At 40.5% G+C, this 18,411-nt stretch overlaps 3 protein-coding genes across 3 annotated transcripts in view; 1 reads left to right on the top strand and 2 right to left on the bottom strand.

The window, feature by feature from the left end:
- Window positions 1-1,203, bottom strand: part of LOC310996625 (vacuole membrane protein 1-like) — a 67,167-nt gene extending 65,964 nt beyond the window's left edge. The window contains exon 1 of the mRNA XM_083986055.1: window positions 1,098-1,203. The gene's annotated coding sequence lies outside the window, so the exon portion shown is untranslated. The remainder of the gene's footprint in view (window positions 1-1,097) is intronic.
- Window positions 1,204-8,368: 7,165 nt separating this feature from the next.
- On the top strand, window positions 8,369-11,402 carry ptrh2 (peptidyl-tRNA hydrolase 2). The gene is made up of 2 exons (XM_083986190.1): window positions 8,369-8,447; window positions 10,103-11,402. The coding sequence occupies exons 1-2, from the start codon at window positions 8,372-8,374 to the stop codon at window positions 10,630-10,632; spliced, it is 606 nt and encodes a 201-aa protein (XP_083842316.1). The 5' UTR covers window positions 8,369-8,371; the 3' UTR covers window positions 10,633-11,402.
- A 1,252-nt stretch (window positions 11,403-12,654) lies between these two features.
- The window catches only part of cltca (clathrin, heavy chain a (Hc)), a 47,450-nt gene continuing 41,693 nt past the window's right edge, over window positions 12,655-18,411 (bottom strand). Inside the window, exons 29-30 of the mRNA XM_083986046.1 lie at window positions 14,917-14,992; window positions 12,655-14,198 (exon numbers count right to left, since the gene is read on the bottom strand). Coding sequence (XP_083842172.1) covers window positions 14,065-14,198; window positions 14,917-14,992 — 210 coding nt within the window. The 3' untranslated portion in view covers window positions 12,655-14,064. The remainder of the gene's footprint in view (window positions 14,199-14,916; window positions 14,993-18,411) is intronic.

The following is an 18,411-nucleotide window of genomic DNA, read 5'->3' as shown; positions in this document are numbered from 1 at the left end:
CACACACACACACACACACACACACACACACACACACACACACACACACGCACAGTCAGGGCTTAATCCCTCTATATCCTGTGCCCTAGGTCTGGGCCTCTGGCTCCTGTTACCATGCATTCAAACTTGCTTGACTGTCAGGTTATCAACGCTGTACAGCACTGATATTACAGCAAGCCATAATGTTTCCATAGGTATTTCTGCAGTGGCAGTGACATTTTTTGATATTTTTAGTCTTGCTGTAGTACCAAGAGAACCTGAAAAGGTAGGAACACTATGTGGGTGCAGCATATTCAGGTGCCCTGAAGGACAAACACTCACACATGCACTCAGCAGTGAACAGCAAGGCTGCAGGTACACATTGTGTGGTTTGATTTGTAAAAAAAAAAAAAGCTTCCCGGACATTTAGACTGCAAGGTGTTTGGATGGCTGCTCCTGGCCCACTCAGGGAACCATAAACAAAAGATAAACCTTGAGCACACACTAGAAGCATTTTGTCTTTTCTTCACGCACAATAGTATTTAATACACCCTATAATTTCTCCTCGTGCACTCAGGGCAACAAAGCATTGTCCCACAAAAGGGCTCAACAAAGTGCGTCACTCTGCAATATTGTGTTAACAACATAAAATTATAGAAAATGGTGCCAAAGAGGTCACTTTGTGTTTAACATGCTCCCCAGCTGCTAGTGTAAATAGGTGCCTTAATAACAACAATGGACTTTAAAGATTCAGTGATTTGTTTTCAGAATAACTACCTGGGAAATAATTTCACAACAACACTGCAGCTTATGTGAGACACAGTAGCACAGCGCTGCCTGCTCCAGCTCTCGATTGCGCAATCGCTTCTGCCAAAACAACCGAGACCTGTTGAGTAACTCTTGTGCAAGGGGACAATGAGAAACTCAATACGGAGCACTATACACTTCAGGATGAGACATTTAAGAAGCTGTCACCACTTTCAGCACCTTTCAAACAGAGATAAACACACTGCACTGCAGGGAGCATTGTATATTCACAAAGTACTGTATAAAACAAAGCAGGGGGCAGTAAAGCCTCTGTTTGTTAGCAACACTTTCTGCAGAGAGAGTAAACTCACCGTTCAAGCTGCTGTTTAATCCACAGTGAGCTCTGGTCACAAATAAGAGTCTGTGGTGGAGCCCCAGTGGCAATGTAGGGCAAACGTGTGCTACCCATGAACTGCATCATAACTTGAGTGCAGGGTGTGGTGATGGAGGGGGCCAGTGAGGGATAGAGTACTGATACAGGGTTGCCGGGGGAGGGGAGGGGAGTTAGAGCAGGCTGACAGAGGAGAGACACAGAAAGAGGGAGAGACTTCATCGTTTGCCTGATGGAACCTCCAGAGAGACAGTCTAATTAAAGGTCTATAAATAAGTGGATCTCTTTCCTGGAGCGCACTTCTAACACTTCTCAGTCCTCTGTAGGTTTCGCACACAGAGTCAGTGAATGGCATTTGGGCAAAGAGAGCTCAGCTAGATCCCAAATTTACAAAAAAAATAAAAAAAAACACCTCAGGACATCAGATTTTTCAGGTCATAATTAGAGATAGAAGACCTCGATGGTATTTGAATTGCTGTGTCGCTTTGTTTATCAGACTGAGAGAAGTAGTTTGCAGCACTTTCTAGTGATTTTTTAGGTGACTGTTGTTTTGAACATGGCCACGAACATGACTCGGTTTTTAAGTTAATGTCATTTCGGGCTGTACTGTACAAACAGATTTAAAGAGAGAGTTTTAGGCGACGAGAGCTCCAGTGTCATTTACAGCAACACCACAGTAGTGGATATACTCTACATTGACATGCTAAACATGGAGGATATCTGTGTCAAACCCTCTGGTTGCTGCTCAGGAGTCAGATCAGTTACTTCCTTCTAGGTCTTGACCTGAAATATTGCTGAGAAGTCACGTTGCTGAGAGGTAATTTAGTTTGTGTACATGAAGCATCAGGTTTAAAAGAAAGTGATTGTCACAGTAGAGACCTGGGGGGGAAGGACACAGAAATGTGCTCGGAAGCAGGAAAGAATAACAGATGCATCCAGATGAAGACGTCACAATACTTCCAGGATTTTTTTTTCTCTCTGCCCCAGTGACACAATATCACTATCGTTCAGTTTCCTGCAAGAAAAGAGGTGACATCTTACTAACGTCAAATCCCCTCTGCATTCTGCAATAATATTAGACTTAGAAATGACTTTGTATTGAATGAAAAATGTAGATCTACTATCTAGCTGTGTCCCAATTCATGCTGATTCGTGCTAATGTTGTAAATAACAGCAAATCGTTCCTTCGGAGCACGATCGTCCTCAAGACTGAACGAACAACCTTGTAAAGGATCAACTAAAAATGAGTGAATTTCTATTTCAATTGATGTCAGGAGGAGGAGGAGGGGTGGTCGGGTGGTGATGAGTGCAATCCCAGCATGCGTCCCCCCCCGCCCCCCCTCAGTCATCTGAACAAGACAACATCTCCTCTCTACTTACATTATGTCGTCATCTCAGTTTACATGAGGATGTCAGCCCATGTTCAGCATATTAACAGACTGGATCTTGACGGCTGATATTATCAAATCAAAATCAAATGAACTTTATTTGTCCCGCAAGGGGAAATTTGTCTTTGGCAAGTGGTGTCGTAACAGCTGCCTTGTACACACAATACATATACAATAACAGTAACGAAGGCAAACATATCCAAGAAAAGAGAAAGAAAGAAAGTGCGGGGTGCAATAAATAGTTTAAAATACTTATAATACAAGTTCAAATAAAAACATACTAAAAAAAGGTCACAGGTGGACAGGCAAACCGGATGTAATTGATATGATTGACTGATTGATGGGTTGATGGGTTGATATTAGATCATGTTTGACATTGTTTATTGCCCTCCTGTCTGGCATGAAGGTGGACAATGGTCACTATCATTAGCCATAATTCTTAAGGTAAATTAATAATATATGTATATATACAGTATAGTAAATACATTTCATCCTGGGGACAATTAAGTACATCAAACACAACACATACTCGAATCAGAATTAATGGGCGTATAGATGTAGTATGCAAGTGTAGCATATCCGCCACTGATCAAATCATTTTTATTATTTGTTATTATTTTAATGCAAATTAGTCCTTGCTTATTCTCATAACTCATATATATATATCATGATTTTAGTATAAAGATATGTATTACATATTATTGCAGTATCCATTATGTTGTAGCTATTTAAAATAATATGACAGATTCAGATAGGTGGACCTAAGAGCATGTTGTTGTTTTTATTTGAATGAATCTGTATAAGAATGGTGTTGTGTTTCTAGGGAATCTAGAGACTTGCTGGTAATTACATGGATCACTTCAACAGGGCTTCAGAGCAAACATATGCTGAGATGTTGGGCCCACAGTTCGTAGATTTGGAGGAAATAATTGATGTAAACGAGGAGCTACAACAGAGTGGCGAAGAGGAACAAGCTATCAAGTGCGTATCTCAGTATTAGTTTTTGAAAATATGTGATATGTGAGATGTAAATATGTGGCAATTGTTAGAAAGGGTTAGGGTTTAAACTGTATGTTCTGGTGTGTCTGTAGTGAAAAGGAAGAAAGGGAACAGCTCAAGAGGAAACTTAGTGCAGTTAAGACCAAATACAGACAGGAGAGGGAGCTCCATGACCACATGTTCGAGCATGGACTGGAACTTGAGAAACTCATAAATGAGACGACAGCTGAGAATAAACACCTCACCAGCAGAATGAACGGGTACAAAACATAACATAAAACTTTTTTTTTTACTTTTTCCTCATCATAAAGAGTGAGTGAGTGAGTTTGTAAATGATATAGCTTATACATTCTTGATGTTTTTGTGTTCAGGTTTCAAAAGCAGATTGCAAATATGAAAAAAAATCGGGAGGAGAGGGATAAAGAAACCCTCATCCTGAAGCTCCATTCAGAGGAGCAAAGCCAGCTGATATACATATGGGATAAGGTGATTGACATCTTCTTCTTCATGCTCATGCTTCTTTATTTTTAGGAAATTGAGAGAGAGTAATGAAATATTATAATTATATATCATCTGGAACTGTAGTGCACTGGTCGGGAGTATAATATGTGACGTTATATTTGTTTCTTTCCCCTAAACTGTTGCGTTCTTGTCCTGTTTGTTTTGTACAGGAGAGGGAGATTCAGGAGCTGAGGGAGGAAAATGAGGAGCTGACTGCTGAGGTTTGACCTCTGACTCTTTGCCATATGCTTATTATTACCCTCTCTCCTGTGTGTGTTTGTGTCTTTCTCACCATTTTACAGCCAAACGTTGCCCTTTAATGGTTGTGTACAGCCCAAGTAGTTAATAGAATTATAGAGAAAAACAAAGCTGCTGGACTGCAGATGGAAATTAGCTCTTATTATTTTTGTATGTACATGAATATGCAGAGTCCCATTACAAATAAACTAATAAATAAATGAAAGCTACACAGCTACAACTAAAAAGAAAGGCATTTAATTGGTGTTTATTTCCCAGAATCATCCACTGGATCCCATTTTCATTCCACATTGCATTTCTTTCAGATGGTCAGACTCAGTGTGGGAGATAAACATCAGGAAGAAATTTCAAATCTAGACACAGCTGAACAGCAATGCAAGGTAAGATCGTGTCTTTCACTAATCAACATTGATATACAGTGTTTATAGTGTTTACCTGCCCAAAGTGCAGTGTGTGTATAGTAAAGATATGAATACATTTATGAAGTCTTTCACATATGTTGCTGGTTAAGACTCTCTTAGCTCCATTTGCAACATCACAGTTGTTGATGCGATGTCAAAAATGTTAAATCTGAGTGTCTTCGTGTCTTTGCAGACATTTGTCACTCTGACTGAAAACAATGATGAGTGTACAAAACAGCATGTCACCACCGTTCAGGTATGTAGCAGTACGTACGCAGTATAGTGAGACTGTGTGATTGTATATTTCTGATGTCATCGTTTCTCTGCAGGACCTGATACAGGAACAGGGAGAAGAAGAGGGAGAAGAGGAATGGACGATGTAATGACTGTGACCTGACCAGGTTATTAGAATAACTAGCAGATTTGTCTGTTTTCTCACATCTTTGTGTGATTTGATTTGACAGAGCTGCTGCATATCTCCAAAATGACTCCAGGACATCAAGTGAAGAAAGACAGTCACAGTACTATTCGGCAGTGGTGAATATAAAATTAATTATTTAACGTATTGACGCACAACACACCATGAAAACAGAACAGCTCCATGATACCAGCCAGGGCTTCACCCACTTCCACACAGACAGCTAAAATGAGATTGACATGGCTTTCATGTAAGATAAGCAAAGATGAGGCTGGTTAAAGTATGTTTTACAAGAGGGTTTCTGGTAATCACATATTTTTCTGAAAATGACAAAATACCCCTCTTTACCTATGAAGCTAGAACAGTCTCATAATGAATAAATGCACATATAAATTAATGAATGCATAAAAAAAGATTCAATTTTCAATGCACACACAAATATGTTTCATTCCATATATAAAAAATAAGTTTTATAAACATACTGTATTTCTGATGCACACACAGAAAGACACAAATAGAAAGAAAATCACAAATATACTGTATGTATCACTGTATGCATGTAAAACTAAAAGTATTTGCAATCTTCATCAAATACATATTTGGAGCTTGTTACATTCATATTATCAACTGTTGGACCTGCATTTACAAAGTGCTTTTAATTTGTAAACCTCGCTGCATTTTGTGTGTGAGACTTTTGAGACTCCCCTGATGTGATCATGTGAATTTTTTTTTTTTTTACTTATACTGTATATGGAATGAAACATATTTGCATTTATTCATTATGAGACTGTTCTAGCTCCATATTTAAATTTTAGCTCATAAGCTTACATATCTCAAAATGTCTTGGTTTTCTGTCTTGTTTTTTGTACATATAGAACAAATGGGCTGCACGTAGATTTCGTTTTCCTTGTGACAGAACCGGGCTAACTGTTTCTCGCTGTTTCCTGGCTTTGTTTTGACTACTGCCTGTAGCTGTATAGGGGCATACTGTAGATAGTGTTTATTACATTGATATTGTCATTGAATGAATAGTAAGACAATGAAAGAACAGATTTTTTTTTTTAATGTTTAAAGATATGTGCTGAAGCTTTTTGCCATTGTTGTAGGATGACGACGATTATGATGATGATGATGATGATGATGAGAAGCCACTGGAGACTGAAAGGTACTTGTCTGCCACAAAGTACACTATAAAAAAGGCTTTGCTGTTTTACCTATGTATGCTAAATTCATGTGTGTTTATTAGCAGGTGGCGTCCTTGGTTGAAGGTGCTGAGAGCAGTCAAGGTGGCAGGATGCGTCACCTTTTGTGTCTTACTCCTACTGTCTGCGCATCTCAGGTTCCACATGGTGCCTGACTGCATGCCACCATCTGACTGCAACACGTATGAAACTGTTAAAGAACTACTACTGCCCTACTGCAACGTCACTCACACAGACTCTCCTGATAATTAAAATCTATAGTTACACAAGTGTATATGAGGGCAAATAAACTTGTTTGGAGTTCTTGAAGATGTCTCACTTCCCGTCAGACTTGGTGTAGGGATTTAAACCATGACTTGAGTGACCCTAATAGCTCACATGATGGCTGAGTGGGGCAGTCACGTGACTTAACAACCTCAGAAGAGGTTAAATGAGAAAAGATGAGAAATGAATTGTCTTCAGCTGGGATTGTAATTCTGAGGGAGAGAGGAAGAGAGCCAGAGAAATTGTGATAATAAGGTACATCACTATCGTATCATAACACAAGTAATACAATTATTAATGGTTAACTTTACAAAGGTGAGTGCTGGATTCAAAGCTCCATTTCACTGCAGATGCCAATCTGGACTCACAAAGACATTTTGTTGCTATTTAGGGAGAAAAAAAGGTGTCAGTTTAAAACAGATGACCAAACTGTAGGTAACGCCTGCATGTAGTCTGTAACAAAACCTCAGTGCTGGTCTCATCCTCATTACACCATACCACACAGAGCGTCCAGCTGACCTTAGGGTCCCTCTTTCCACAACATCCACTCTCTCCTATAGCTAATTCTACAAGCTAATGTAATAATATAGTAATAATATAGAGTAATAATAATTATATGAGCTACAGTAATGTAATAATATAGTAATGGCACTTTTTGAACAGACTTGTGACTCTTTGTAACTATGACCTGACCTTTAATAAATTTTAATACATTCTTCAGAAGTTGGTTATGCCTCTTTCGTGCTGTCCTTTCATTTATTTATCAACCTTATTAGCTAATTACCTTTCTTTAACCAATTATAGATAGATAGATAGATAGATAGATAGATAGATAGATAGATAGATAGATAGATAGATAGATAGATAGATAGATAGATAGACTTTATTATTAGACTCATGGTCCATTAAAAAAAAAGAAAACACACATACAAATTTAAAAGAGACAGTCATACCAGTGTTTCCACATGGCTGACAATTACAAATATTTTTTTAACCATTTTTTTTTAAATGACTGTCTTCTGCCTCTCCTTTCAATCAATCAATCAATCAATCAATCAATCAATCAATCAATCAATCAATCAATCAATCAATCAATCAATCAATCACTACTACTGTAAACAATAAACAGGGTTCTTACGGATCCTTAAAAAGTCTTAAAAGGCATTTAATTCATTAATCTAAAAATAAGGCCTTATATGTCTTAAATCAATTTTTCAAAAGTCTTAAAAATGTTAACACATGGTAAGTGGTATTTTATGGTTGTAATTAGTCTCAAATCTCAAAATAATTGGTAACATTCCGACATAGAGAAGTTAGTGGCGGCCGTCAACGCTAAATTTCTCACCGCCTCCAGCTCCCGAGTCAGTGTTTTTTTTCCGGACACTTTTATGCATTTATTTTGAAAGGACAGCTGGAAAGAGACACAATCCACAGTGTTCATGTAGCAGTCACTTTACCTTATTGGATCTCATAGGAAAGTGGGTAAAATTGTCCCTAACCCTATGTAATTGATGTGGTGTTTTTTTTTCTTTTTTCTGCATTTGTGTTTATTATGAAGTCGGTCTTAAATTTCATTTCAAGTGGCTTTAAAAAAGTCTTAAAAAGTCTTAAATTTAACTTGGCTTAAGCTGTAGGAACCCTGATAACGCTGTTGTCATTTCCAAACAAATTCATTTTTTCATAAATAAAAATGAACAATAATAATAATTGCCGACAAAGAGACATGCCATACAGACACCACCACATGTGTCATGTTTTTGTTATTATTTTATTTATTTTTAAGTCGCCGTATTGTGACGCCATCACCAAGCGCCCATACATCCATGGAGCAGAAGCGTCATTCATGGCGCCAGCTCGTCGAGGGCATAGACATACATGCATGGTCGAGGGGACCCACAGGTATGAATGAGCCACTAGCAGAGCAAAGTGAAGCAGTGAAACTACTTGTTCTGCACCGTGTTGTCACCGACATGAGTCCGTCTGTCTGTCGGTGAAGTGAGATTTACTAAAAAACTGAAGCCGCGGTGTTTTTAGAGACTTCTTCCTCCTCCTCCTGCTGTCAGGAAGCTAACGTTAGCCCGGCTAGCTTCACATGTGAACTTAGTAGTGAGCTTATTAGACTAATTAAGTTATTGTTAGTGAGTTTTAAATCAGTGAGGTGTCCAAGCGGTCATTACAGACTCTCAAAGTTGTTCAGAACCATTTAGAAATAACTACGGTATGTGCACTTTAAAAAATAAAAATAATAAAGTCAGAGTCTGTGAGCTCATCTTTGGCTCAGCTTTACAAACAAACATGGCGTTGGGTCAGATAACGAAAAGCTGACACTAAAGTCGCCGGTTTGTAGCTTCCGCAGGTTAAAACCTGTCAGGGAAATCCCATCAAATATAAAGAGGGATGTACATTTGAACATCAACGTTTCCATGACAACTGGGGACCATGGTGTGATGGGTTGAAGGCACCAGAGAGCTGCTATTATTATAATGTGGAAGGGACATTAATGAAATTTTACTCTCTGCTTTAAAAAGACATAAAAGATTTAGAGTCCAGTTATAGTACAGTACATTTTGCATGTAGCTGAACGAAATTACAAAAACACAAGGCAGAAAGACAGAAACATCACTAGAAACTCAGAAAGACAAACCAATGTTTCCAATAAATACATAAAAAAGTTACAATGATAAATACAACCTATCTAAAAGAGGTTTGTTATGAAAAAAAAGGTACCTAAAAAAAACATGTTATTGCAGATGTCATATGCCTTCTTTTAAAGCAGTGGTTCTCAAAGTGGGGTCCTTGAGAGGGTTCAATGGGGTCTTCAACTTTTTCTTGAAGTTTTACCACTTTTTTTCAGAAATATTACATCCTGTACATCCCAAAAATTCACGCCATTGGCCCTTATTTGAACGTACATTGACTAAAAAACATTAACATTATTCAGTCTCTGAACAAATTTGTGTATTTCTGGTTTCAAAATGTTGTCCAGTGGGGGGTCCGTGGTCTAATTTGTGTCAGTTTAGGGGTCCTTGATGTAAAAATGTTTGAGAACCACTGTTTAAAGCAGAAGTAAGCGGAATATTTGTGTTAATATAAGTCTTAAATAGTTATATCTTCCGACAGCAATCACTTACATAGTTGTAGTACAGTGTTTGGTCTGAAACACGGGTCTGTCAGTCACTCTGCTCTGCTGTAAGCTGAGAAGAAAACTTTCCCTGTATCCTACAACCTTTATCCAATGAGGAGAGAGAACGGCATAAAGGGGCAGTCCTCTCTGTGTGTGCAGCCAAGGGATGCGCGTGAATGTGGTGACGTAGGGACGAGGGCGGGGACTGCTAACTCCATCGGCTGACAGGAAGTTAGCCAAAACGACCGGATCACTTACTTCTGCTTTAAAGTTCACTTGCTGTGGGTAAAAGCTGTTCCTGAACCTTGTCGTTCTGTATCTCCTTCCAGAGGAGAAGAGGGAGAACAAGTGGTGGCAGAGGTTCAAACGTTCCTGACTTTACTGTACAAAGTGTCACTTATTATTGTGTACTGTGTGTTTTCCTTTATAGGTGTGAACATGGATTTGCTGTCTAGTCCAGTGGGACTGGGCGTGGTGGCAGGACTGGGCTGCGGGCTGCTCCTCGGTTGGCACCTTCGAGGACGCTTGCGCCCGGTGTCCCAAAGCGTGATGGCGGCGATGGGGAGCAACGGTGAGGCGGCGGCGGCGAACGTGATGGGAGAAGGAGGCGAGTTCAAGATGATCCTGGTGGTCCGCAACGACCTGAAGATGGGCAAAGGGAAAGTGGCGGCCCAGTGCTCCCACGCCGCCGTCTCGGCCTACAAGCAGGTCCAGCGCCGAAACCCCGAGCTCCTCAAACAGTGGGAGTACTGCGGTCAGCCCAAGGTGGTGGTCAAGGCGCCCGATGAGAACGCCCTCATCGATCTGTTGGGCCACGCCAAAGAAGTTGGACTTCCCGTCAGCCTGATCCAGGACGCAGGAAGGACTCAAATCGCGCCGGGGTCGCGCACCGTGCTGGGTATCGGTCCCGGTCCGGCAGATCTGATTGATAGTGTCAGCGGAGACCTGAAGCTCTACTAGTGGCGTCTGTTGGACTTTCTTTGTTGCTACAGTAAAAGCATTTGCAGCAGCATGTCATTCATATTTTTTTTTATATAAGAACAACTCAATTACATGTCAACGACTTGAATTTATGGTGCAGTTTCTTTTGTGTGTGTGTGTGTGGAGGGGGTGGGGGAGCTATTACGTGGCGATAATAACACAGTAAAGATTTCATGCTGCAGTCCTCCACGCCTTTCAGTCTGCAAGTCTGTAAACATGATGCTCCAAGGAAATGGATTATAAACATCAACTATCAATTACCGGTATAGAGGAAAGAGCAAAGTAATCCGGTATTATCATTGGTCTGAATAGAATTACAGCGATACATCATTCTCAGCTATGTTTTCTCAATTATAAAATCCATAATGAACAAAATAAATACTGTAATTTCATAAGCATAGTGTTTGAACACTTTTTAGATGTAACATGACTCTGCATTGCAGCAGCGGAGTTGCTTGGATGTAGTGGATGTCATATCAACGCTGTGATGTGACTGGATGTCGTTTGGATTTTTGTTATAAAACAATGAAATTGAAACAGGGATTGAATCGATCCACTTAAAACACTATTATGTCCACATTCTTTTATTGTGTCTTATCTTCTAAAGGAAACATTAACTCACTCGTGCAGATGTTTTAAAATGAGATTAGCGCTGCACAATTAATGGAAATCACATTAGAGCCCGAGTGCAATATCCAAACCGGACGAGCTGCAGGTTTTCTGACAATGTTCAAATGTGCCACACACCATTGTTCTGCATCGTAGTGTGCCACTACAGATGCCATAGGTTTACAAATCATAGTTTTTGGTTGTGAAGGAACACATTTGTTTGGTACAAAACCCAACAAACTTTTTTTTTAATCTTTCAGAGAAAATTAAATGTGAAAATCTGATAAAATGACTGCAATATGTTTGTTTTTTCTGCATATTGCATAGCCCTAGATGTGTTTCACGGACCAGACTGTTAAGTTAATATTTTGCTTGGTCTGTCTCATTACTACCATGAGAGGGTGCTGGTGCTACATCCTTAACATCAATGACTGATACAAATATATTGGTGACACTGGGTGGAAAAAGAGTGAGTTTCACTTCGCACCTTCACAAACTACTGTATCTACAGTTGAGACCTGACAAAGATGAGATATAAACTGTCCTGATCATGTTAAAGGGATAGTTCAACATTGTGGCAAATTGGTCCATTGCCATAATCCCTATAGTCATAGCAGTAGGTTTGTTACCTTAAATTGTCGGTGCAAGCTATTTTTAGAACGACGGAGCAGAGCCGTGAGCTGCTCAGAGCTACGCTACGGAGGCTCATGGTTGGTTTCCCTCATCAAACTCATCAAATACACAATCCAACAACTCCAAAACATCCAAAACACTCTGATGGACAAGTTGTGACCTGCACATTCACCACGCTATGAGATAATAACAGAACGTTACCAGACAGAGTTGTTTTAGATGTAAATGCAGAGACTGCTTGCTGAAAAACTGTCCTCGAAGGCAACGCTTTACATGAATTTACTAAAACAACTCAGCTCGTGGCTCTGCTCTGCCGTTCTAAAAATAGCTTACACTGACAAATAAAGGTAACGAACCTACTGCTATGACTATAGATAGCGATTATGGCATTATGCCGAAATGTTGAACTATCCCTTTAATTATTTTACAGTAGAATCATCACCCCCCCCCCGTGGGAGTGTGAAACCACAGAAGTGGTTTAAAGGTCTGATGAGGTCACTACTAGGCACCGGTCTCAGATTGCGTCTCATATTCACTATAACGGAAAAAAAAAAAATCAATGACATATTTCCTGTAATCATTTGTCTGGCTCTTCACCTCTGCCTGGTCACATCACACAGGTGCAGTAAACTACATCTGGAAATGAGGAAGTCATTATTCTGGGAGTCGTCACGTTGTTCTGTACAGTGTTAACACTGGAGGACAAACAGGAGCGCTTTCATACACTTTGCAGCTGATGATTACCACTGTTTACCGTTCATTTCAGAGCCATGACAGCACTTCCCTTTTCTCTCGGAGCAGCAAACACACAGAACATGTAAGACACACTCAGACTGTTCTTGACAAACAAGAAGCCTTTATTGTTAAGTGGAAAACACAACCGCTGTTTTTCATTCATTATGATCCTGATTATGCACAATCAAGTATCTTAGGTGCACAATTTAAATCTAAGGTAATTTAGATAAGAATATAAGTTCAAAGGAGTTAATGATTGATTTCTTGTATACACGCAAGCCTTTGATAAAAATCTCAAATTACCACAAGTCATCTGTGATGCTGTTTTCTGTACTGGATGAAAAGAAAGGAGGGGGGGTGGTGAACTGAAAAAGGTTAAAGGCAAAACAACAACACAAAAAAAAAACCCTCAAACAGGACGAGATCTCTCCTGCACGCTTCGCTGACAGTAACCTAAAATGATATCCAGCAGAAACAAACCGCAGCATGAAGAAGAGGAGGAGGGGGCATTGTTGGGGGCATGTTTGTCAAACGCAAACAAGGTCTGCAGTCCCTCCTGAGGTGGAATGGTCCCATGTTGGAGCAGTAAATTAAAGCACATGGCAATATCGTCTGACTGCAGTTTTCGTTTGTTTGGAGAGTCCTGCATAGGCTTTGCTGGAAAGAAATCACACTTTCCTGAAAATCGTATGTAAAATACTCTCTTGGGTTTTTTTTTTTCCTCTTCAAGAAGTAGCCCTGAAGCATGTGTGTTTATGTCTGTGTGTTGTGTGTATGTGTGTGTGGGGACTGGACAGGTACAACGTAGTGTTTCAGGATTGTTGTGGTCATGGAAGCGGCGGTCGCATGTTCAAATATAGAAGAACATAGTAGCAAGTTTTTTTTTTGCGTCTGAATATACAATAATTAAATGCATTTTACAGTCGGACAGAAGAAGCTGCTCACACACATCAAAAGGAAGAGGTTCTACATTAATTTCTTCTCACTACAGAGTGCAAATCAGATGCTTCACAACAGACCTTATTTTTTTTTTTTATATACCGAGAAGAGGACTAGCTCTTCGCACAGGCGCCCCCCTCCCCCATTGTACATAAACCATTTCCCATTCAAATAAAATAGACAAAAGAAAAAATTAATCTAGTCAACACGGAATGTGAGAAAATTAATCTTTGTGATTCAATCTTTTCTTTCTTTGACAACAGAAATAAAACTGAGTCCTTCATGACAGTTTAAAAAGGGGAGAGAACAGTAAAAAAAAAGAAAAAAGAAAAAGGTTTGTCGGTATTATCCTGTGCTCCCTGTCGAGGGCCAGAGAGACGACCAACGGTCTGGTGAAGGACTGTGGGAGATGGATGGATGGTAGCTCCAGCCTACGTGTGGAGAGAAGGGGGTAGTTGGGGGGTAGTGGGGTAGTTGGGGGGGTAGTGGGGGTCTTTACATGCCGTAGCCGAAGCCGGGCTGAGCTGCTGGCGGAGCATATCCCGCAGGCGCCTGGTAGCCGTAGCCGTACGGCTGCTGGGGCGGCACCGGTACACTGGGGCCGGCCGTCAGCATCAGCTGGGGAGTTCCTGCAGGACGGACACAAGATAGATAAAGTATCTATCTTTCGGGATTATTAAAGTATCTATCTATCTATCTATCTATCTATCTATCTATCTATCTATCTATCTATCTATCTATCTATCTATCTATCTATCTATCTATCTATCTATCTATCTATCTACTGTATCTATCTATCGGGATTATTAAAGTATCCATCTATCTATCTTTCGGGATTATTAAAGTATCTATCTTTCGGGATTAATAAAGTATCTATCTATCTTTCGGGATTAATAAAGTATCTTTCTATCTTTCGGGATTAATAAAGTATCTATCTATCTTTCGGGATTAATAAAGTATCTATCTATCTTTCAGGGATTAATAAAGTATCTATCTATCTATCTATCTATCTATCTATCTATCTATCTATCTATCTATCTATCTATCTATCTATCTATCTATCTATCTATCTATCTATCTATCTATCTATCTATCTCTATTATTTGTTTATACCTGTTTTTCACTCCACTATATCCTGTCTGCTTTTTATTCACGTATTATTTTTTCCTAATATTCTCTCAAAAAACAAAACACTGTAAACTGCCTGTTGCTACAAGAAAAGCTACAAGCTAGAAAACAGCGCGACATGTTTAATATTAAAGACTTTTAGTGTTCAGGGGTTTTATCTGAGGCTGATCACAGTGAGAGAGGAGAGTCATTAATGTCATTAAACTAAAAGGCCGTTACCGTAGACGATAGGTTGCGTCTCTGTTGCCTGCTCCTCCTCTTTCCTTACGGACTCTGAGGTTTCTAGTTTGTCTACCTGCAAGACAAAGAAATACACGTATTCAGAATAAACCCACTCCACTGGACAAGCAAACAGCAAAATAAAGACGTTAAACATTTAAAAAATATATAAAACTTTTCTGTGATGCTGATTTCAACTCGGGACACAAAACTAAAACCATCTGACAACAGCAGCTTTTCTTTATAACGTCGATGTGATGAAAGAAGAAATTAGAAATAAACAACGTTAACCCTCCTGTTGTCCTTCTGGGTCAAACTGACCCAATCCTTCCTTTCTCCCTTCCTTCTTTCCACAATCCTTTTTCCTTTCCTCCTTTCCTTCCTTCCTCTTTTGATCCAGTTGACCTGATCTGTTCCCTCCCTCCCTCCCTCCATCTTTCTTTCCTTCCTTCTTTCCCTCCTTACTTCCTTGAACAAATCTGTTCCCTCCCTCCATCTTTCCATCCTTTTTCCCTTCCTTCTCTCCCTTCTTCCTTCCTTGAACGACTGTTCTCTCCCTCTATCTTTCCTTCCTTTTTTCCCTTCTTCCTTTCTTGAACGAATCTATTCCCTCCCTCCATCTTTCCATCCTTTTCCCCTTCCTTCTCTCCCTCCTTCCTCCCTTGAACAAATCTGTTCCCTCCCTCCATCTTTCCATCCTTGAACGACTGTTCCCCTCCCTCCATCTTTCTTTCCTTCCCTTTTCCCTCCCTGCCTTCCTCCCTTCTTTTTTCCTCCCTTGAACAAATCTGTTCCCTCCCTCCATCTTTCCATCCTTTTTCCCTTCCTTCTCTCCCTTCTTCCTTCCTTGAACGACTGTTCTCTCCCTCTATCTTTCCTTCCTTTTTTGAACGCATCTATTCCCTCCCTCCATCTTTCCATCCTTTTCCCCTTCCTTCTCTCCCTCCTTCCTCCCTTGAACAAATCTGTTCCCTCCCTCCATCTTTCCATCCTTTTCCCCTTCTTTTCTCCCTTATTCCTTCCTTGAACGACTGTTCCCCTCCCTCCATCTTTCTTTCCTCCCCCTTTCCCTCCCTGCCTCCCTTCTTCTTCCCTTGAACAAATCATACCCTCCCTCCATCTTTCCATCCTTTTCTCTTCCTTCTTCCTTCCTTGAATGACTGTTCTCTCCCTCTATCTTTCCTTCCTTCCCTTTTCCCTTCCTTCTTTCCCTTCTTCCTTCCTTGAACAAATCTGTTCCCTCCCTCCATCTTTCCATCCTTTTTCCCTTCCTTCTCTCCCTTCTTCCTTCCTTGAACGACTGTTCTCTCCCTCTATCTTTCCTTCCTTTTTTCCCTTCTTCCTTTCTTGAACGAATCTATTCCCTCCCTCCATCTTTCCATCCTTTTCCCCTTCCTTCTCTCCCTCCTTCCTCCCTTGAACGACTGTTCCCCTCCCTCCATCTTTCCTTCTCTCCCTTCCTTGAACGACTGTTCTCTCCCTCTCTTTCCTTCCTTTTTTCCCTTCTTCCTTTCTTGAACGAATCTATTCCCTCCCTCCATCTTTCCATCCTTTTCCCCTTCCTTCTCTCCCTCCTTCCTCCCTTGAACGACTGTTCTCTCCCTCTATCTTTCCTTCCTTTTTTCCCTTCTTCCTTTCTTGAACGACTGTTCTCTCCCTCTATCTTTCCTTCCTTTTTTCCCTTCTTCCTTTCTTGAACGAATCTATTCCCTCCCTCCATCTTTCCATCCTTTTCCCCTTCCTTCTCTCCCTTCTTCCTTCCTTGAACGACTGTTCTCTCCCTCTATCTTTCCTTCCTTTTTTCCCTTCTTCCTTTCTTGAACGAATCTATTCCCTCCCTCCATCTTTCCATCCTTTTCCCCCTTATTCCTTCCTTGAACGACTGTTCCCCTCCCTCCATCTTTCTTTCCTCCCCTTTTCCCTCCCTTGCATCCTCCCTCCTTCTTCTTCCCTTGAACAAATCATACCCTCCCTCCATCTTTCCTTCCTTCTTTCCCTTCTTCCTTCCTTGAACAAATCTGTTCCCTCCCTCCATCTTTCCATCCTTTCCCCCTTCCTTCTCTCAACGACTGTTCCCCTCCCTCCATCTTTCTTTCCTTCCCTTTTCCCTCCCTGCCTTCCTCCCTTCTTTCTTCCTCCCTTGAACAAATCGGTTTCCTCCCTCCATCTTTCCTTCCTTCTTTCCTCAAATCTTTCCCTGTGTCCTTCCTTCCTTCCTTGACCCAGAGGAACAACAGGACGATTGAACTAATCATTTTACTTTCTGCTGACAGTAATGAGTGTAGCAGTTCTTTAGAAACAAAGGCAAATGACATTATCAGGCAGCAAGTCAAGATACAGCAATATGCAACATGTGCAGCTCGAGTCCTGAAGGAAGAGCAACAGTGTTAAACGTTCGAGCTAAATCAGCAGCAGTGCAACTTCATATCTGCATTCATTTCCTAGTCCATGCCTCCTCAGGCGATCAGTAGCCTTTTGCAGCTGAAGTTGTTAGCGCACAGTCTCATCATCAAGCTAAAGCCTCTACACATCCCATGCTCTTTGTGTTAGTTACTCTGGCTGCAGCGCTGAGATGCAGTATTATGGGATGGGAAGGGAAGGAGGAGGGTGGAGGGTGGAGGGTGAGTCTCAGGCCAGGTGCTCTCTCTACCGTTCACAGTTTTCTACAACAGAAAGCCAGGCACAGACAACAACGGCCTGCTGCTGCTGCTGCTGCTACATACTGACAAAACACTTGAACACATGCTTGTGCCAGTGAACAGCAAATACATCAAAACACATCAACCTTTAAAAAAACAACACCACATACATGTATAGCTTCATATAGTGCAGTGTCATTAACAAGGAGGAAATGCACTTTGAAGTGAAATAATAGCAAACTTCTTGTACTTATCGAGCTCATCCAGTTTTACAAAATGCTTGATATTTTCATCATCTTGCGTTAAGTGCATTTTCTCCAACAAACTCACTGGTATAGGATGTATTTCATGGATCTATAGGTTAACATCGGTTCCCATCTGCTGGTTCATACTGTAGTTCTTTAAAATAGGGGATAGTGGGAAACCAGTGCTACTTCACAACGTGCAACTTACAGTATGTTCTTATCATCTAAGTGCGTTAACTACATTGCAATCATTTCTCACTTGGAAACTGCAGCATTTGATTTTCTTAACACTGTCTCATCCTGCAACCAGTTTGATCTGGATGTTTATTTAAGATAATAATACTGATATTGATATTAAGTGGTTTCTCAAGAAGTACTATTGATATCATAGATAAAATCAAAGTTTTTTTTTAAATGATCAGTTAGTTGGAAATAATTTTATTTCTGGGAATAAAGTCACATTCCCTATCTATAACAATTAAAATGTGTCAGGCTGAGAGATGCCTCAGTGACTGTGTTGCAGTGAGAGTGTAATGCGCGGTAGAGCTAAAACCATGCACACTCAAGGCCGCAGTCTTCTCAGGTAAATGATCTGAGATCAAAAACAACAG

This window comes from Trachurus trachurus (assembly GCF_905171665.1).
Source record: "Trachurus trachurus genome assembly, chromosome: 14".
Lineage (NCBI taxonomy): Eukaryota > Metazoa > Chordata > Actinopteri > Carangiformes > Carangidae > Trachurus > Trachurus trachurus.
The sequence above is the reverse complement of the archived record's forward strand: the minus strand, read 5'-3'. Positions and strand labels throughout refer to the sequence as shown.